The following is a 22938-nucleotide window of genomic DNA, read 5'->3' on the forward strand; positions in this document are numbered from 1 at the left end:
TGCTGCAGTTCATGGGGTTGTAAAGAGTCAGACACAACTGAGCGACTGAAATAACATGAACTAAGAACTGATTTTAAAGATAAATATTTGCCATCAATTCGAGGCTATGAAACACTGACTTTGAACCATGATTAAGAGAAATTTCACAGGCTCCTCAAAAGAAATTCATTCTTCTAATCAGTAGACTTGCATTACTCAATTATTACATTAATTTGAATTTCATCAATGAAAAATTTATGAAAATTTGTTTTTCTGTTTTCTGTTCTGTATCTCAGACATCCTTGACTTCCATTTTTTGCCAACAAAGCCTAAAACGTTTTATCTAGCCCTTTACAGAAAGTTTGCCAACTCCTGTATTAGAATACTAATTTGAATAGTAACAAAGAATACAAAGGCTTTTAGGAACCAAGAAAATCAAACTATCCGAACTTAGATCTGAGTGTAGTGTAGGCATCAGAAAGGAAGCAGATCTGCTGAACTAAGTTGAAAGCTTCAATCTGAAACTAAAAGATGAGTTACTGAAAAAAGATGGCAAATACCAGTGATCTCAGGTTCAAATCATAAGAAACTATATGGATAGTAAGTAAGATTCTTGATCACACATGGTGTTTTCAACCACACTTGCACAGAGTGATACCTAGCAAAATCATTTTTTCAAAAATATTTTTGCAAATCAGGTATACGGATTTTAAAACAACTTAATCACAGTCCAGGGAATAACTAGCAAAAGTTAAAAAGAACCAACAAGGACATACTGTACAATACAGGGAAATTTGTTCAATATGCTGTAATAACCTAAATGGGAAAAGAATTTGAAAAAGAATGGATACATGTATATGTATAACTAAATCACTGTACCTGGAAATCAATGCAACAGTGTTAATCAACCATATGCCAACATAAAATAAAAATTTTTTTAAATAAAAAAATAAATACATAAAAACAAAAACTTCTGAGGCTCACTTAGCACAATAAAAACTAAATTCAAGCTGTCCAGATACAGAACAGACTGCATTCCAAAGCAGTGCTATGATGCTTGAAGTATTCAAGAAAACACTGAAAAACCACCTCCCAGGAATATAACTAAGTAGGTTCTTTCATTGGATGGAGAATTGGAACTATAAAACTGCTAAGGAGATTTTCAATTTTCCACTTCTATGAAACATTTGGAAAATCAAGACTAAAACCCAATAGAAGGTAGGTGTTGCTTTAGACAAATTAAGCTTATAATCAACCATCTAGTGGTCTAAATATAGAAACACTGCTGCTGCTAAGTCGCTTTAGTCATGTCCGACTCTGTGCGACCCCACAGATGGCAGCCCACCAGGCTCCCCCGTCTCTGGGATTCTCCAGACAAGAACACTGGAGTGGGTTGCCATTTCCTTCTCCAATGCATGAAACTGAAAAGTGAAGTCGCTCAGTCATGTCTGACCCTCAGCAACCCCATGGACTGCAGCCTTCCAGGCTCCTCTGTCCATGGGACTCTCCAGGCAAGAGTACTGGAGTGGGGTGCCACTGCCTTCTCCAAATATAGAAACACTAGATATTTCTAAAGGGGGAGGTTTGAGAACTTATGTAAGATATCAGTATTAAAAGCTTTAAAATCTTAGTGCTGGTATTCTTAAGAGATAATATCCAATATCCAAGATAATAATACTTTGCTATGATGTTGTTAACAAAGGTTTTGATAGACCTAATAAATAAAATTATATTAAACCCATATGTAAAACTTCTGCTTCTATCAAGTGGTCTAGTAATACATACTCATTTTTTCACTTTATAAATATTTAAATACTGACTAAATACAAGCATCTCCTATGTGCTCAGCAGAGTATTACGAGCAGAGCACATGATGAACAAAAACAGAAAGCAGACAGTTTCTCACCTTGATTATTTCCACCAATTGATCCACACCACTGTCTCCTGGAAATATTGGCTGTCCTAGCAACAGCTCAGCCAACACACAGCCTGCAGACCATACATCTGAAGAGAAAAGAAAATAAGAGCTTATTAATATTATACTTTGTAGCTTACATTGTGTTAAAAACTGTTTGATACATTTTTAAATTTTACTTTGATCAGAATAAATACCATAAGGAAAAGATTGTATAACCCAAAACAGAGGGGAAAAGTCATCAAATAATCCTTAATAGATTTTAAAACTGTGTTAAACTTACTAAACAGGAAACAGGGCAATAAGAATATTCTAATAAAGGGTAATATCTTTATTATATGTAATATCTACATTAATTATCCAGTACGAGATGTTCAAGTCTTCAACAACCAAGACAGAGATTATAGTATGAAAGCATAGAGCATGATTATTTACTCATTATACTTAAAAATAAGTCAAAGTAATACAATCTCTGCACATTAGCAGGTGCTTATAGAGAGTAGCAAGAAGGGTTCAATCTCCAATACACAGGAGAGTAAGCCAAATGCACATTTCAGAAAAAGAAAATTTTAATACTTTTGTCTTATAACTGACAGAAAATGTGCTTAAATATATGAATATTTTAAAATGCAAAGACAGAAGAATACATTGTATTTTACAAATTATAAAATATAATTCACTTCTGAGTCAACAAGAAACCTCAATCTTGACAGAAAACTTAAATAAATGCATTTTAATGATTTATAAATAAATTTACAAAAGGAAAAAATAAAGCATATATCCTGGCTTACCCACAACAGTCAGTCCTGGTCTAGATGACTTCCTGATAATAATGAAGAGCATCCCCTTTATCTCTTAAAAGTATTACCAAATGGAAAGACACATTTTATGGGCACTTTATTTAGAGCCCACTACTTAAGAGTTCCTGCCAAAAAAAAAAGCTAATTTTCTGGATTCCTGGGTTTTGTATGAACCAACAAACATGGCTTTAGGGAGATGAACATAAATTGTCGCTGGGCTTTCCATCTATCAGTAGGGAGGGAGAAAAATGACTAATGGCATGCACGACAACAAATAATTTAATCAGTTTAATGCAATAAGATGCACTATCATGAAGAATTGGAAGCTAACACAATATTGTAAATCAGCTATCCTTCAATATTAAAAAAAAAAAAAAAGAATTGGAAATCCTTGCTCCAATAACTACTTTTTACTGGCCTAGACAAATAATGACACAAAATTCATTTAAGAAATTTAAGTTGATTTTGCCCAGCAACTCTTTTAACATCATTGTTAAAAAATATTTCTAAAATGTATTTGTATTAGTACACTTTTAAATATCTTTTTGTTTATTTACAAATCTTTCAGAGTCTTAAGAAGCAAGTATCCTAAATCTAAACAGGGAGGCCAAATCTTGGCTTGAGAGGGTTCAACGGCCCCAGCTGCATCAGGAGACTATGGGGAATCCTAAATCTAGCATGTCAGAATCTGGTTTTAGGAGATTTACTTTACTTTAGACAAGTAAATGTGAAGGTGACTGCTGGAAAGCAGGTACTCATCCAAAAAATAGATTCCTAATAGAGAAAACACACTACACTGGCCCTTCTTCTGTGAGAAGATTCCCAAAGAACTGCTAAGCACATAGACATTTACAGAAGTAATAAACTCTTAAGAGGGTCAAAGGTTTATATAAACATGCCTTAATACGTCAGATGATATTGTCATGACTTTTTAGAAAGAAGCAAACCACATTTATTTTAGGTGAGGCTGGCAAAACTCACCCCAGTATGAATCTCATTCCTGGTATGCAGATGATTAATTTCATATATGCGAATAAAACATAAAGCATCTAGAAAATCCAAAGACTGTCCAAAGATAAAGGGCTGAAATTTGCTCTTTGGGAAGAGTCAAGTTAATAAATACCACAAAAAGAACACCACTTTTTCTACAGTACTTTCACTAACATTTTATTTAATCCTCACGGCCACTCAGAAAGGTAAGCAAAATTGTTACTAATCTCTTTTACAGTTTAGCTAAGTAGTAATAAACCTGGAATTCAAATTCAGGTCTACTCTTAACCAAAATATCCCTTTCACTATTTCTCATTTGTTCCTGAATAGAATAGGCCATATAACATAGCCATGATGAAACTCTAAGCATTATAAACAACACACACACTCTCTCTCTTATATTCTCTATCCAGGGGAGCGGGACACACAAATACTCACTCACTCACTCTATTATACTCTCTATCCAGTGCAGCAGGTCTCAAAGTATGATCTGCAGAGCCCTGAACCTCCTGGACTTTTTCAGAGCTACTGAGGGCAAAGTTATTTTCGTAAGAATACTCAGATGTTAGATCTTTTTCACTATGCTGACATTTGCACTGATGGTGCAAAGGAAATGGTGGGTAAAACTGCTGCCTCTTGGCACAAATCAAAATGTTCCTTGGCATTTAGCCCTTCGGCAAAAAAAAAAAAAAAAAAAAAGGTAGTATTAGTAATATATATTTCTGTGTAGAGGTCTTTGTTCATATTAGAGAATTTTAACTTGTATAAAAGACAAATAGTCCAAGTTCTGATTTTTCCTTGACTTTCTGTTATTGTGGGGTTTTTTTTTTTTAATTTTTTGTTTGGTCTTTGTATGCTTTGTTTGTTTTTAGACTAAGGAATTCTCTTCAAAAACAACATATAACAATAAGGTAAACTACCTGCATGCCTAAGATTGTTCCTTTCTTAGCTTCTTATTCACATCCAACTGTTCACACTCTGTATGTTCACTCCTACTAGTGGGCTAAAATGAGGTAGAAGAGGCGATCAACAAAGAATGAAGCAAACTGTCTATTCAATGCCTTCTATCCTTAAAGATCTTTTGTGACAACTGCTGCAGAATCTGAATTTATTCAAACCACTAATGAAAAAATTAGTGAATTTTTCAAAGCTGACTTAAAATTAAATAATCAATTGAGTCAGCACAGTATGAGTGTCAGTAATATCATAATCCTATCACTTTAATCATAAACTTAATGGATGAAAATTCTCCAATTGGTGATCAAGCTCAGAGAGAACTATTTCAGGGGAATTTTTTAAGTGAAGAAAAGGTATACTTAGAATTTATTTAAAATTTTAAGTTTAAAATAACTGTAATCTTAAATCATACAATCACAGAAGAGTAGCTTTATTATTCTCTCATAATCCAAGAAACCTAAAAGTAGAATAGTAAATATATTTTAAATTCTGTATATTTTTACAGAATAAATCTTCAGGAAGAAACATATTTCAGGGCATATTTATCTTTATATTTAAGTATAGATTGGTACTACTAAATTACTAAAAACAAGATATAATGCATAATTATAAGCTATTATATTCAGATACAGTACTTACCTATACTAGAGGTATAATCAGTGGCTCCAAAGATCAACTCTGGTGCCCTATAGTACCGAGAACAGATATACGAAACATTGGGTTCTCCACGGACCAGCTGCTTTGCACTAATAAAAAAAAATCAAAAGCAGAAATTCTTTAAATTAAATCTAAACCATAAAAGAATCTTAACTGCTATCATTTGCAATACAATATTTAATTTAAGAGTCTCATAATTCCAATCATGTAATATATAAAAAAAGAAAATATGAGCCATAACTCTCTTATAACAAAAGAAACATAATTTTAACATATCACTCCAAAAAAAGAATAGTAACTTTTAAAGAATGCATTTGTCAACTATCACTTGAAGAAAAAGAGTTTAAAAAAAGTTTAAAAATGATAAATGTTGAATTTCTTCTGCTATTTTCCCCTGAATTTCACTCTAAAATACAAAGAAGGAAGGTCAGAAATATAAGAGGTACCTCCCCTCACCAAAAAGCACTATAATTGATTATAAGAATGAATATTGCTTACCCAATATGTTTTTTAAACGGGTAAGAAATTGGCCACTATTAAAATTTGACTTCTGATTCACAGCGAGTATCCCATGGCTTGCAGACCCAACCTACTTTATTTTTTCCACTATTTGGTCAATTTATTAGCTGTCTTAACATCTGCTATCCAATAAAAAAGATAGGTCCTTTCCTGTAGGGCAGAGATAATTCACAGCCTATGAATTCTAATTCCACTGTTGTAAATTATTAACAAATCACATATTCTCTAATTCAACGTTCCTTTCCAAATATTTTGTGGCATGTATTTTAAATATTAAATTAAAATTAGTTTATTTTGAAATGTCTCAAAATAACTTGAAGATACACTGAAATAAACTGCTACAGAAGCTAATCATTTTGACATACAATAACAGGGAAGATAAATACAGCAAATAAATACAAACAACAAAATAAAAATAGTAAAAAATAAAGTAACAAAACAAGTAAAAAAAAATCTTTTTAGGTAAAGGTACAAGAAAATCAGAGGAGAGGCAGATGAAAATAGTCACAAAGGTTTCAGTTTGGGCGTTCTTTTCTTCCATTTATTTCTGTTCACTGATAATGCTGACCATAACCTGATCTTTCTTCATCACAAGTTTTGAAGGTGGGAGACAGTTTATCCACATACAGCAACCACTTCATAAATTAATAAATACTAATCCCTGTTTTAGGCTGTATGAAAATTAAGACACTTTCATAGCATAACTGATAAAAGTTTCTACCTTATAAAGGATTTATTAAATTAACAAGACAGATTCCAATTACATTGTCAGAAAATTCACTGTAAGATAAAGGTAATATTAGAAATACCACAGCCTACAGATTTTTTTCACTACTTGATGAAGCTGCCTTCAAAGTGTATCCCAAACTCTACTTGCTCAAATCAGACGTTAAAAACAAAATAGTAGCTCTGTTATCAGAGCCATTAAAAGTGAACTCTTCTTACCACAGAAATGAAATTCCTATTCCAAACATATTAAAACAAAGTGATTTCTATGTCCCAATAAAACTCCCATAGCAACAGTGTTCTAAAACTATGGTGAAAACAGAAACTCCACTAACTTGGTATCTCAGAAGTATTTTTACAGTGCACACCAGTCACTCTCAAGCAGGGGAAAGACATCCCATAACAATAAAATTCATCTGATTTGGGCGTTTTATCCTACAGATGCTTGTTTCAAGCACCAAATAAAGAGTTTTTGATTTAAAATCCTTTACCCATTTCTTACAGTTGAAGGAACAGTTATGAGCCCTGCAAAATGAGTTGGATCCTGTGATAGATGTCTGAAATTAGAAAACTGTACAAAGGAGATGATCTAAAAGGACACTTTTGTGAGACTAAGAATTAACTCATGACAAAACAGATGTGTATTTTTTTTAAAGACTTTTCCCCAAGAGACAACCTGTGGAAAATATATACTGTAATAAAACCAAAATTTAATCTGTGGGTTGATATAAAAAGCATTACAAAGAAGGAATACCAATATTAGCAGGTGTGGGTCAATATTTATAAGCAGCTGAGATAGAAAGCAAGAATTTGTGAGGATAAAAAAACTGGTGAGAATTCAAGACATATGATGTCTTGGGGATTACAAGAAGAGAGAGTGCTAAAGGTAATTACACTAGAGAGGAAGTGAAAGTTTAACTGCCTGAGTTACATGTGGATACAGGTTTGATTTCATGTTGAAAAGTCAGATCAGAGAGGCACAAAATGCTCAATACTAGAAAGATGAAAAAGATTAATTCTTATTACACTGTATATTTTACCAAGCAATACATTTAAGAAGACAGAAAGAAAACTGTAACCTGCAATAAAGAAGAGAAAAATAAACTAAATTGTAGAGGAAAAGGAAGAACACACAGCTACTAAGCCTTTTACCTAATCTCTAAATTGAGGTTAACTTAATACAGAGTAAGGTATAATAATATTTTTTTAAAAATTAGTTCTTACTGAAAAAGGAATATATACACATGATAAATGGGAACAATTTCTAGGAATTAAATTACTGGGTGAAAGACTATATACACGTATGATTCTGAGAGAATTTACCAAAACTATCCTCACAAGAACTGAACTAGTTGATACTCCCTAAATAAGTATAACAAAAGGTAACCGAAAGAACAGATAGGGTAGAAGGGTGGGGTTGAAGATTACAGAAAGGAAAAGAGAGCTAGTTTACCTTCCAAAGTCACAGAGTTTCAAGACAGCTGTATCAGGATCCAACAAGAGGTTCTGTGGTTTAATATCCCGATGGCAGATTCCAAAGGAATGGATATAGGCTAAACTTCGGAACAGCTGATACATATACAACTGGAATAAAGAGTAAACATTAAATGAATATTTATTTTCTATCCCAAACAACTCAGAATCCTTAAGCAGGAAACAAAGTATTCCAGAAAAGAATAAGTGAAATGCTGGGGATTGTTAGCACTCACTCTTTCTTTAACAAGCTTCATGGCATTTCTCTATCAACTAGCTAATTATTGTTTAGTTAACCAACGTTATATTTGTAACATTTATATAAAACATCTTCTAACAACTTAAAAAAGGACATTTTAAAATTTGCTTTCATAATTTTTTATTTTACTAACCACAAGACTGTTTTTTCCCCCTAAGCACAAATTTAAAAACTCACAGGGATATTTCAAATCATATGACTACTAAGTAACAATTAGATCACAAGCTAGTCTTCTGTTTTGTTTTGTTTTGTTTTGTTTTCCAATTTATCATCCTTTGTCAGGCCCAGAGGTTGATACAGAGGTCTGGGAAAATTCATATGTGAACTGAGAAAATCTATAATCAATGATCTATTAAAGACATCAGTAAATCTATTAATAGCATCACCACTCTTCTGTTAATATCCTTCAGAATTAGGTAGACTTCAAAATGCCATTTAAAAGCATATCTGAGATGACAACTGACATCAGTCAAAAAAAAAAAGTCAATTTTATTACAAAACAAGATACACTGAAAAACTGGGTCTGTGTAAAAGAAAGAATTAGACTCTTGACTGGTGAAAAGGGGGTCTTTGTGTAAAGAATGTGAGTGTATCTTAAACTTTCTATTTGTTTAAAGGTCAGTGTTTTGATTCACTTATAAATTTTTCTGACTACTCACCTTCTGACTTCTAACCCAAAGTTATATACCATGAAAAGAACTTTGACATGATTCGAATCAAAGATACCAGTGTCTTGGTGAAAAATAAAAAAAGACAGTTGAAGGTAAGATAAAACACTGAAATAAGGTATCATCTATAAATGAAATGTTTTGACTTCTACTAAAATATATCTCATCACCAATTAACATGAAATACTTAGGACAGAGGAACATACTAACAATACTATAGTAATCTCATCAGAAAAATCCATTTTATTATTATAAAGCTTAAACTGTAACTACTAAGTGAATCTTTTGATACTCAAAACATTTACAGTCAATGCCATTTAATTTTCTAGAGTTATTTGTATAAAAGGTAAAATGCAAAAAATTGTACTTAAGATATCTGAACTTTTAAACTTAGTGAAAGTCACTCAGTCGTGTCCGACTCTTTTCAGTCCACAGAATTCTCCAGGCCAGAATACTGGAGTGGCTAGGCTTTCCCTTCTCCAGGGTTTAAACTTAAACTCCTAGTTAACTTTCACAATGTCATAGTTAAACAAATAATAATCTGTTTCTAATAATCTACTACAACTTCATAATTCAGTTCAGTTCAGTCGCTCAGTTGTGTCTGACTGTTTGCGACCCCATGGACTGCAGCACGCCAGGTCTCCCTGTCCATCACCACTCCTGCAGTTCACTCAAACTCATGTCCATTGAATCAGTGATGCCATCCAGCCATCTCATCCTCTGCTGTCCGCTTCTCTGTCCCCTCCAACCATCTCATCCTCTGCTGTCCGCTTCTCTGTCCCCTTCTCCTCCTGCCTTCAATCATTCCCAGCCTCAGGGTCTTTTCAAATGAGTCAGCTCTTCGCATCAGGTGGCCGAAGCATTGGAGTTTTAGCTTCAACATCAGTCCTTCCAATGAATATTCAGGACTGATTTCCTTTAGGATGGACTGGTTGGATTTCCTTGCAGTCCAAGGGACTCTCAAGAGTCTTCTCCAATACCACAGTTCAAAAGCATCAATTCTTCAGCGCTCAGCTTTCTTTATAGTTAAACTCTCACATCCATTCATGACTACTGGAAAAACCATAGCCTTGACTAGAGAGACCTTTGTTGGCAAAGTAATGGCTCTGCTTTTAATATGCTGTCTAGGTTGGGGATAACTTTTCTCCCAAGGAGTAAGCATCTTTTAATTTCATGGTCGCAGTCACGATCTGCAGCGATTTTGGAGGCCCCAAAATAAAGTCTGTCACTGTTTCCACTGTGTCCCCATCTATTTGCCATGAAGCGATGGGACTGGATGCCATGATCTTAGTTTTCTGAATGTTGAGCTTTAAGCCAACTTTTTCACTCTCTTCTTTCACTTCCGTCAACTAAAGAGGATCTTTAGTTTTTCACTTTCTGCCATAAGGGTGGTGTCATATCTGAGGGTATTGATATTTCTCCCTGCAATCTTGATTTCAGCTTGTACTTCATCCAGCCCAGCATTTTGCATTATCTATTTGGCATATAAATTATATATATATTGATATTTCTCCCAGCAACAACTTCATAATTATGCCGGATCAATTACCAGCCACTCTTAACATGGGTTGTAGGCTTCCCAGGTGGTTCAGTGGTAAAAGAATCCGCCTGCCAATGCAGGAGACCCGGAGACATAGGTTTGATCCCTGGGATGGGAAGTTCCCCAAGAGGAGGAAATGGCAACCCACTCCACTATTCTTGCCTGAAAAATTCCATGGACAGAGCAGCCTGGCAGGCTACAGTCCATGGGATCACAAAGAGTTGGACATAACTAACCATAAGTACTATTAACAGGAGTTACAGCAAATAAATAAGATTAATATTGTTATCAGGTCCCCCAAATTAAATAACACCTCAACAAAGTCTCTGCATATTTAAAATCACCAAAAGTTTAAACTTCAGCTAAAGACACACTAATTTATAAATGGCAATAAAACACTGAATTTATTAATAGTTATAACCATATTTTTATAATTTTATATGATATGCTTGCTCTGCACAATAAGGGATATAAGAAATTAAATAAAAAGGTGCTATGGGTACCTAAATTAAAATCCATAATTATTTGTGAAAAAATTCATTTCTCAGAAAGATTACAAGTATTTTTAGTACCTGGGTCATGAAAGTTTGAAAGGTAAAGGCTTCACACTTAAACTGTAAACAATTACAATGAAACTCTAGAATACCTACTTTGCAGCTTTCTCCCCTCAGTATGATGCAATAATATAGTTAAAACACACCCAGCACTCTCCTCTGCTCATAATAAATACCTCTAAAATGGGAAACTGCTCCATTTTTACATACCTTGACATAGATCACAGGGAGCGTCTGTTTGGCTCGACTATAGTGTCTGGCAACTCTGTAGACTGTTTCCGGAACGTAGTCCAGCACCAGATTAAGATAGACCTCATCTTTCTGAAAGAGTTTATTAAAAACAAACCAAAGAAACAAAATTAGGAACTAGTCTTTAAATATTCAAATTAGAGTAAATTCTCTACACATTCACTTATTTGGATTTTTAAAGCAAAGATTTATGTGGTCAATTTTAATTATAAAAAATAAATTCAGAATATAACCATAATAGCAAAAACAAATCTACTACATTTTTTTAAACTAACAATTTCATGGCATAAACACAGTCATTTCAATACTGGTACAATTTCTAATCACATTTAAACTATTATTTTGGTTATACGATTTTAGAATGTATCATCTGTCATAAAATTTAGTATTTTCTAGTTTGAGAATCATGGCCCTCACCTCATCCTATCAGGAAAGGTGTCACGGTAGGAGAGTAAGCACAGACCGGGGATCTAAGAGATGTGCACTGCTGCCCTCACTCTGCTGACTGACGCATCAGTGCAGTGCAGTCCAGTCGCTCAGTTGCGTCCACTCTTTGCGACCCCATGAATCGCAGCACGCCAGGCCTCCCTGTCCATCACCAACTCCCGGAGTCCACTCAGACTCACGTCCATCGAGTCCGTGATGCCATCCAGCCATCTCATCCTCTGCCGTCCCCTTCTCCTCCTGCCCCCAATCCCTCCCAGCATCAGAGTCTTTTCCAGTGAGTCAGCTCTTCACATGAGGTGGCCAGAGTACTGATGCATGCAAGGCATTTAATCTGTATATGCTTCCATTTCTTCAACTACAACATGAAAAGCGGGACTTCAAAATTTCTTTAACCTTACAAAAAGATTTTATAGTTATCTGTAGCCTGTAATTAGTAAAATAACCACTTGTATTCTACAATTAACTGAACAAAAAGAAAAGAATAACTTATAAGGCACTGAGTTACCATACTCACAAGAATACTACAAGTCTTAATGTTTAAACATCCATTCACAGCAGCATAAAGACACCAACCCAAGAGCAGGGGAAAGAAAGAAGGGAATTCCAACTAAGTGCCAAGGAGGAAAGAAGAACAGAGTGCTACCTTCACCATGTTCATGTGAATATCAGATAAGCAAACTGAAGCAGAACACAAAGCTGAGAATCCCTGCGTTCAAGTCTAGAACTGGTTACTGAGTGGGTAAATCTGGAGGCAAAACTTCACAATCTTCCAAGTTTGAAGTCATCTTATCTAACAAACTAAAGTGGAGAATTTCAATTTTCAGCATTTATTATGGCAGCAGTCACTGTAGAGGAAGTAAGGAAGTAAGTTCAGTTCAGTTCAGTCGCTCAGTCCTGTCTGACTCTTTGCGACCCCATGAATCGCAGGACACCAGACCTCCGTGTCCATCACCAACTCCCGGAGTTCACTCAGACTCACGGCCATCGAGTCAGTGATGCCATCCAGCCATCTCATCCTCTGTCGTCCCCTTCTCCTCCTGCCCCCAATCCCTCCCACCATCAGAGTCTTTTCCATTGAGTCAACTCTTCGCATGAGGTGGCCAAAGTACTGGAGTTTCAGCTTTAGCATCATTCCTTCCAAAGAAATCCCAGGCCTGATCTCCTTCAGAATGGACTGGTTGGATCTCCTTGCAGTCCAAGGGACTCTCAAGAGTCTTCTCCAACACCACAGTTCAAAAGCATCAATTCTTCGGCGCTCAGCCTTCTTCACAGTCCAACTCTCACATCCATACATGACCACAGGAAAAACCATAGCCTTGACTAGACGGATCTTAGTCGGCAAAGTAATGTCTCTGCTTTTGAATATGCTATCTAGGTTGGTCGTAACTTTTCTCCCAAGGAGTAAGCATCTTTTAATTTCATGGCTGCAGTCACCATCTGCAGTGATTTTGGAGCCCAAAAAAATAAAGTCTGACACTGTTTCCACTGTTTCCCCATCTATTTCCCATGAAGTGATGGGACTGGATGCCATGATCTTCGTTTTCGGAATGTTGAGCTTTAAGCCAACTTTTTCACTCTGCTCTTTCACTTTCATCAAGAGGCTCTTTAGTTCTTCTTCACTTTCTGCCATAAGGGTGGTGTCATCTGCATATCAGAGGTTATTGATATTTCTCCCGGAAACCTTGATTCCAGCTTGTGTTTCTTCCAGCCCAGAGTTTCTCATGACGTACACTGCATATAAGTTAAATAAACAGAGTGACAATATACAGCCTTGATGTACTCCTTTTCCTATTTGGAACCAGTCTGTTTTTCCATGTCCAGTTCTAACTGTTGCTTCCTGACCAGCATAAAGATTTCTCAAGAGGTAGGTCAGGTGGTCTAGTATTCCCATCTCTTTCAGAATTTTCCAATACCCAGCTGTGGATGTGACTGGTGATAGAAGCAAGGAAGTAAGGGTGCAGGTAAAAGACATATCATCTAAAGTCAGTACAAAAGGGCATTTCCGTTCAGCTCAGTTGCTCAGTTGTGTCCGACTCTTTGTGTCCCCATGAACTGCAAGCACGCCAGGCCTCCCTGTCCATCACCAACTCCCAGAGTTCATCCATACCCATGTCCATTGAGTTGGTCATGCCATCCAACCATCTCATCCTCTGTCATCCCCTTCTCCTGCCCTCAATCTTTCCCAGCATCAGGGTCCTTTCCAATGAGTAAGTTCTTCGCATCAGATGGCCAAAGTATTGGAGTTTCAGCCTCAACATCAGTCTTTCCAATGAACACCCAGGACTGATCTCCTTTAGGATGGACTGGTTGGATCTCCTTGCAGTCCAAGGGACTCTCAAGAGTCTTCTCCAGCACCACAGTCCAAATGCATCAATTCTTCGGCTCTCAGCTTTCTTCACAGTCCAACTCTCACATCCATACATGACCACTGGAAAAAGCACAGCCTTGACTAGACGGACCTTTGTGGGCAAAGTAATGTCTCTGCTTTTTAATATGCTATCTGCTGCTACTGCTAAGTTGCTTCAGTAGTGTCCGACTCTGTGCGACCCCACAGACGGCAGTCCAACAGGCTCCCCCATCCCTGGGATTCTCCAGGCAAAGAACACTGGAGTGGGTTGCCATTTCCTTCTCCTAATATGCTATCTAGGTTGGTCATAACTTTCCTTCTAAGGAGTAAGTGTTTTTAATTTCATGGCTGCAATCACCATCTGCAGTGATTTTGGAGCCCAAAATAATAAAGTCTGACACTGTTTCCACCGTTTCCCCATATATTTCCCATGAAGTGATGGGACTGGATGCCATGATCTTCGTTTTCTGAATGTTGAGCTTTAAGCCAACTTTTTCACTCTCCTCTTTCACCTTCATCAAGAGGCTCTTTAGTTTTTCTTTTCTTTCTGCCATAAGGGTGGTGTCATCAAGACAGAAAACTACATTCAAGATGTGTGCGTCAAAGAACACAGCAGATCTCAGCAAACAGTTTAGTAAGACAGGATGCCATTGACGCTACTACCTTTATACTTTTCCCCAGTCTTTCATGGTCTCCTCTCCTTCCTCCATACCTAGCTTAAATTCCCTGATCCAGAATTACCCTCACTTTCTAACAAGGGATTTGGTAAACAACAGTAAAGCCCTGCTCCCTGTTTTTATAACTCTTTTTTCATCCTCACCCTCAGTCTGTAACCTTGCTTGCACCACTACATGTACCCATTTTCCAGCTTCTGTCCCTATATACTTTTCTTCACTACTCTAAGTAGAGATACGCTGACCAAGCCCCTTTCTAAGCCAAACTCTGCTGCATGTAAACAAACTACTCTGCTCTTCCTACTCATACTCATGGCTTTAGTAATTTTTTTTTCTGTCAATTATTTTCTTTTTCTGAGAGCATTACGTGCTATTATTTCTATCAAAAAAAAACAAAAAACAAACTTTCTCTCTAATCACCCTGATAACCACCATCCTATTTTCTGGCACCTTTTAACAGCGAAATTCTTCAGAAAAGGGGTTTAAATTGACTTCCTCCAATACCTTGTTCTTCTCCTTCTCTATAAAACTTACTCCAGTAGAATTTCACCACCACTATTCCCTCAGAATTATTTATCAAGGTCAATAATCTCCTTGTTGCTGTATTCAATGCCAATTTTCAGACATCATCTTTCCCCTCTCTTATACCTGACTTAGCAATGATCTGAAATAATCAATCATGTTCCCTTCTTTGCAATACTTGCTTCAGTTGGATTTTAGAACACTACGCTCTTTTGGCTTTCGTCCTATCTTAAGGACAGCTCTCTGGCTCTCTATTTCTTCTATGCTTTATCTCTTAAGGAACAGAAGATTCTAAGGCTCAGTCCTCAGATCTCTGTTCTTTGTGTAAGCCCACTCATCCAGTCTAATGGCTCGGTATTACTAAACACTGATGACTTCCAAATTCATATGTATCCTGGATCTCTGCCTTTAAGGATATACTCTCCAGGCTAGTATATCCAATATGCACTTGACACTGTTCAGGCTACAAAGCTTAGAATCATCATTTCTTCTCCACTCTCTTTCTCCCAAACATATACATACATTCCCGTATCAAAAGAGTCTAATGGTTCCATCTGTAAAATTTATCCAGGATCCAGCCACTACTTACCATCTTCACTGCTACAACCCTGGTCTGAGCTACTCTGAACTCTCACCTGGATTACTGCAATATCCTCCGAAACAGTCTCCCTGCTTCCAACTCCAGCCCTTTACAATCCAACATCAATAAAATATAAAGTAGCTTGTATCTCTTCTACTCCACTTCATTAAGATTTATTCTTACAGATAAATGGTCTACAAGCTCCTACACATACACTTCCTTACTTCCCTCTGCTCACTCCTCTCTGGAGACAAGAGCGTCTCGCTGATTGTTGAACACATTTGGCAGGCTCTGGCATTCAGGGCCTCTGAACTGATCAGTCTTTCAGTCTGGAATGTTATTCCCCAGATATACACACAGCTCACTCTATTCAACTCCTTCAAATCTTTGCTCTAGTGTGACTTTTAGAGTGGCTTTCCCTAGTTCTCCCATTCCAAATTCTAACCCATTCCTCTACCCCCAGTTCCCATCAGCGTTCATTATTTTCCCAGGGATACTTATCACGTTCTAACCAGAGTTTACTTTTTATTGTTGGCTTCTGCCCCATGAGGACTGAGCTCCACAAAGGAAAACTTTTTTTTGTTTTGTCCTCTACTCTATTTTCAACTAGAATAGTGTCCAGCACACAGTAGGTATTCAAAAAACACTTGCTGAATAAATGAAGATCAGAGGGAATGGATACTACCTAAAAATTAGGATGATGGTCTGCCAAGTTTTAACTAAACAACACTATGAAAAGTGGATATGGAGAAGAGGGAAATTGGGAAAATGAGAATCAAAGTAGCATGAGCAGCTGGAAACCTATAAGAATCCAAGGCCTGGACCAGGACATAGGCAATAAGGATTTTTTAAAAATGAGCCATGGGGCAGGTATACTGTATACTGGCTAGTTAAACCAGACAGTAATAGAGAGTCTGGGAAACAAAGACGTTTGGATTAATTTAGCAGTCTCTAAACTTGGGCAATTAGGTAGGTAATGAGACAAGGAACATAGAGCAAAAAGGTGTGAGGGGGAAAAAGTTAGTTGAACTTTTACTTAATGAATATGAGGACATTTTAGGTAGCTATGTTTTGTAGGTGACTGGAAATACCTAGATGGTTGGTCAAGTCAAATTCAGAAAACAAGAGTAGAGCACAGTTAGAGACTCAGGCAGTAGCTGAAACTTTAAGAACAGAACCATTCACTTAAGAGCGAGGAAAGGAGTATAAGATCCTTGAAATTTAAGAAGCAGGAGGCCTTAGGGGGAAACTCAGCAACAAGAAGTAAGAGAAATAAAGGAGCAAGGAACGACTAGCACAGAAAGACCCAAAGCTGAGTTAATAATCTTGAGATGGGCAATGGCAAAGTATTTCAATAGCAGGAAGGATGCAACTGAAAAGGCTTCCGAATCTGGTATGAAATGGTTCAGTGATGGTGCTGGAAAGAGTAGTTTCAGTCCATGGTGCCAGTAGCAACCAACCTGTACTGAGTTCAAGAGTGAGCAGATGGCAGGTGAGAAATAGGAGGCAGTTAATCTAGTTTGTTCTTACAAAATCCCTAATAGTACAAGTAAGGAGAGAACTGGTAACTTGAGGGGAAATAGAAGACAAATTAAAAAAAAGTTAATGTGCTTTTTGTTTGTACTTTTTAATGGCTAAGAGACCCAAATTTATTTGTAAGATAAAAACAGAATAAAATTTTAAGAAAGGAAAGGGATAACTGATGAACCAAGGTTCTAGAACATGACAAGAAGAGGAAATCAAAAACACAGAGAAGGTATACTCTGTAGTAATTAAGAGGCAAGGTTAGCATGAGTCACACGAACTACACAGAAGTCCCAACTCTGCTACTACCAGTTATGTGACCACAGCAGGTTACTTTACCGCTTGAAGCCACAGTCCACTGTAACACAGTACTGCTAATGAAACATACTTTAAAAGACTGTCATGAAATTGTAAGATATGATCCATATACAACTCTTGAAGCTTATTACCTGGCACAGAATAAAGATTTAGCTTTAACTATTACCAATTTTAAAAAGAAACAATACCATATTTCTTTCTGTACATCTAAAATAAGTGATTAGGTGTTAGGCAGAATACGTAAAATGACTGCTATGTCTGATGACCCCATTTCTTATAAAAGGTGACTAATACAGATGTCAAAATTATTCTTTTTTAACTATTACATGATTACAGGTTTCTTGATTTTAAAAAAATCTTTTGACAAAGCTAATCACAATGAGTGACCTGGAAATATGTATGGTAATTTAATTCATTTGCTAAATAATCATACCAAAAGTGAAGAACAAACAGACTAAAAAATGAATACCAAGTTCAAGGAAGATTGAACTTGGAGGGTCCAATTCTATTTGGAGCAATAGTTTGCAGATTAATATAAGTCTATTTTTGTACATGTTTTCCTTTATTAAGGGTTGCAAAAGCCTAAACAACACACGCAGATGTGTGAAGCCAAAATGTTTAACACAGTAAGAGGTGGTAGCTGGTAAAAATAGATTAGATTAAGATATAATTAAAAGCATGTTACTTAAAAAAAAAAAAAAACAATGTGCCTGTCAAATAAAACATATCAGGAGATGGATCTGGCAGTCAATTTATAACTGACTGACTTTAACAAACTACCTAATATCGCCACAAACCTAGGGAAAATGCCTTAAAATGGAAGACCAAATTAGAATTTAAAGACGCTAGTAGTCTAGAATGCTAAGCCAAATCAACAATAAAAAATTTAAGAAAGATAAATATAAAACCCTATGATTAAAATCAAAGTATCAATTCATTACATAAAAAGACAGATAAGACTTGATAATAATTCATCTGGAAAATAAATGATAGGTGTAACTGAATAGAGCTCAAAAGGAATCAACGTTGAGATGTAGCTAATGAAAAAATTTGATGCAATATTAGGTGTTAACAGAAGTACCGTGTTCAGATCAACAAAGATAATTCCACTCTACTTTGCATAATTCAGGCTTTATTTGATGTACGAATGATATCCATTTTTAGGCACTATATTTTATTCATAATATTAACAAAATACCACAAAGAAAGGTTACTAAAACCAGGTCAACTGTTTTCATTTATTACACTCTGAGAAATATGGAGATTCAAATTATATTTGGAGTAGTACTTTGCAGATTAATATGTCTATCTTTTTGCTCAAATAAAATTCTATTTATTCACTCTATTAATTAATCAAAAGCTTAGTCAGTTTTCTTTAGAACCACAGTGGAGGTCTGTCCATTTTTTGTAGGTATAGTGTTAACTGTCCCTTGACATTCAAAAGTTGTTGTTTTAACTATCTTCATTTTCTGAGACACAGGAGGTATCTTATATTCAAAGGCTCTCTGAACAACCTTTCACTTTTCATGGCTCTGTGCTTGTATTCAAATCAAATCCACTTTAAAAAATGTATATGTAACTGGGTCCTAAGACTAAAACAAACAAAAAAACAAACCAAGAAATACTACCACCAATAGTGTTTTGAAATAAATGGGTTCAAAATCATATTCTTTAAATGCTTTTGTTACACCTGGAGATGTTCTGCCATAAATTAAACAACCTCAGGAATAATCCTCCCTGAGGGGAAAGTGCCCATTCCTAGGAAATGTCATCACAGCAGAGATGTAATATTTTCATGTTCCTGAAGTAGTTTTGTAGCAGTTATCTTTTTATCAAAAGATAATTTAAGAGACTGAGGATACTTAATATTTGAAGAAGGAAGAAAGACCAGGATTCTGCATTCCTATCATTTCTAATTTTTTGGAAAATCTCAGGCCTGTTGTTTTCTTAACACAATGTCTTTTGAGTTATCAAACAGAATGCCTGAATATTCACAGATTAGCAGAAAATTTTAAAAACTAAGTGCAAAACACAACATATAAAGAGTATCATTTAGCTGGAGACACTGAAAACAGTCTCCTAACATAATAAGAAAGTAGATTTCAAAAAACAGTTACTAGGCTTCCAAACTACATGATGTATAATTCTAAGAATATTTCTCTCCATGGTTCAGTTATCATTTTTATTAACAAACTATTCTCTAACCAGTCAATCCTAAAGGAAATCAACCCTGAATATTCACTGGAAGGACTGATGCTGAAGCTGAAGGTCCAATACTTTAGCCACCTGATGCAAAGAGCCGACTCACTGGAAAAGACTCTGATGCTAGGAAAGATTGAGGGCAGGAGAAGGAGGCAACGGGGATGAGATGGTTAGATGGCATCACCAACCCAATGAACATGAGTTTGAGCAAACTCTGGGAGACAGCGAAGGACAGGGAGGCTTGGCGTGCTGCAGTCCATGTCATGTTCAGTTAAGAGTCATGTCTGACTCTTTGCTTGAGTTGCAAAGAATCGGACATGACTTAGTGACTGAACAACAACAAACTGCTGACAGCTCCTCCTCTATGAGCTCCACTCTAAAATTGTTCACTTTTAAGTTAAGAAATTTAGATGACAAAATCTCAGCAAAAGCTGGGATAATTTCGTCCACTGGAAAACAGATACAACTTACTATGATGCTCTTACCCCAAGTTTTCAACTTGAGCAAACAAAGCTGCTTGAAGATGCAGTTGTAAGTAGAACTGCGTTATCATTCTAAAAATTTGATGGGCTGCAAAGCAGCATGCAAGAGAACCCAGTAAAAAGCATCCAGCAAACTATCATGGTGACCCAGGGTTCTCCTTAGAGTTGAGTTTAGGGTACCTGCTCTGCAGAAAAATCTTCAAAGCAGATGCCTTTCCTCTGATGAATGTGCCAGGCTGGTTAAAGATGGAAATAATACTAACAGGAAATGGTATGGATTAGGAAAAAGAGAAATATTCTTTTGCCTGGGAGACTGGGGGAGGGGATGGGGAAGGTGCTGAGCACCTAGCATACAACAATGATTAAGGCAAGCTTCATCTTTATCTCACTCCTTCAAAGAAAAGAAATATTAAAATGACACAAACTCTTGAAAAAAACTGTACCAGAAGAAAAAAAATATGTGTTTGCAAATACTGGAGGACAAAATATTTATATGCTATTAAGGAAAACAATGCCAATCTGACTACATAAAAATGTAAAGCTTAAAAAGAAACAGAACCAAATAAAAATATGACAATTTGGGGAAAAAATTGTTTACACATGATAAAGAGCTTACTTGTTTTTGTTTAAAATACAAATAGCTCCTGTACATCAATAAGAAAAGACTACCATTCTAATAGAAGAAAATGGAAAGGGGCACAAATATATGGCCATACAAATGGCAAACAAAAATGTAGAAAGATGCTCACTCTCATTCATAATTAAAGAAAGGCCATAAGATAACAATGAGCTACCGTTTCTTACATATCAAATTGGAAAAGAAATTAAACCTGAGAAAACTAAGTATTGGAAAGTTGTCTGTCCAAAATGCACCATTATACACTTCTGGTGAAAGCCCCAATTCTTGCAATCTTTGGGGAAGTCAGTGGGCTAAAATATTCACCCCAAAGTGAAGATGAACAGACACATCCAATTTGACTCAGCAATGCCATGTCTAGGAATGAAGTCTGTGAAAACAATTCTGTGCCTGTGCCTCTGTGTATGTACATGCACACACACGAAGATGACTAAAGATTTGTGAAAAGAAATTTAAAATAATCTACATGCCAGAAAGTAAAGATATGTTCAAAATCCAAAACCAAAACAAAACTGAAGCCCACAGTAATTGAGTTATGACAAAGGAAAACAGACGGTTAACCGCAAAGAGCTCCCAACGACCAAAGCAGGAACATTTGATTAATAATAATAATAAAAATAGAATGTTTAAAATTATGAATGAGATTGAGCATCTTTCTACAATTTTTTTTTAATTTTTCTAATACTACAAAAAAGTACTATTACATTATGCTGCTGCTACTGCTGCCAAGTCACGTCAGTCATGTCGGACTCTGTGCGACCCCACAGACGGCAACCCACCAGGCTCCTCTGTCCCTATTACTTTATAACCCAAAGTATAAAGTAAATATGCATGAGTCCACACTGATATAAACAACAGCTTAATAAAGAAACAATCATCACCCAAAAGAAATCCAAATAATTTACACAGCGACTTTACCCTTAAGGAAAATAACCGCCCTCTTCTTAGGTGTGGGCTGTGGATAGCGACTTCCTTTCAAAGGATACAGCATGGAAGAGGAGAGAGAGTAACTTTACAGTAGAGAAAACTGAAAAATACAAGGTCAGCCAGGTGATGAAGATTAATAGCAAATCGTGTTGACAGCACATACCCTTGATGTGATATGCTGAAAACGGCACTCTGTGGTCTTTTTCCAAATAACCTATAGCTCTAGTTTCTTATGAGAAAAATTCCAACACTGAGGCAGTCTACAAAATATCTACCTACCACTACTCAAAACCGCCAATGTCATCAAAAACAAACGAAGTCTGAGAAACTGTCATGGCCAAGCGGAACCTAGGGGACATAGTAACTAAATGCACTAAGATAGCTTCAATGGGATTATGGAAGAGAAAAAAGACATTAGGTAAAAACCAAGGAAACCTGAATAAACTTTGGACATTAGTTAATAATTATCTATCAGTAATGGTTCATTAATTGTAATAAATGTACCATACTGATATTAGATGTTAACAATAAAGGAAATTGGGTGCAGGGTCTAGGCACACAGACATAAAAGGCCATATTATTATGCTGTTATGGTAACATATGACATGCTGCTGCTGCTGCTGCTGCTGCTAAGTCGCTTCAGTCGTGTCCAGCTCTGTGCGATTGCACAGACGGCAACCCAGCAGGCTCCTCCAGCCCTGGGATTCTCCAGGCAAGAATACTGGAGTGGGTTGCCATGTCCTTCTCCTACATATGATATATGTGCTCATATATGCACATAGGAAATTTGCCTATGTGGAAAGAGATTTAGGGGTTTTAAGGATTAGGGTTAAGATCTTATTTTTGTCTTCTACCCCTCTGTTATTTCAGTTTTTTTTTTTTTTACAGTATGAATGAAGAAATATTTTAGTTTCACTAAAATATTATAACATAAAACAAGGTGATAATTAATAATAAAAAGGAACTCATAGATTCACATTTTCAAGCAGATG

The 22938-nt window shown here is 36.1% G+C and overlaps 1 protein-coding gene across 3 annotated transcripts in view; it reads right to left on the reverse strand.

The window, feature by feature from the left end:
- Window positions 1–22938, reverse strand: part of GSK3B (glycogen synthase kinase 3 beta) — a 208598-nt gene that overhangs the window by 60973 nt on the left and 124687 nt on the right. For all 3 annotated transcript variants that reach the window (XM_068978845.1, XM_068978050.1, XM_068979423.1), the window contains exons 4-7: window positions 11248–11358; window positions 7997–8127; window positions 5281–5387; window positions 1886–1983 (exon numbers count right to left, since the gene is read on the reverse strand). In XM_068978845.1, coding sequence (XP_068834946.1) covers window positions 1886–1983; window positions 5281–5387; window positions 7997–8127; window positions 11248–11358 — 447 coding nt within the window. The remainder of the gene's footprint in view (window positions 1–1885; window positions 1984–5280; window positions 5388–7996; window positions 8128–11247; window positions 11359–22938) is intronic.

The sequence above is a fragment of the Capricornis sumatraensis genome, chromosome 1 (genome assembly GCF_032405125.1).
Source record: "Capricornis sumatraensis isolate serow.1 chromosome 1, serow.2, whole genome shotgun sequence".
Taxonomy (NCBI): Eukaryota; Metazoa; Chordata; class Mammalia; order Artiodactyla; family Bovidae; genus Capricornis; species Capricornis sumatraensis.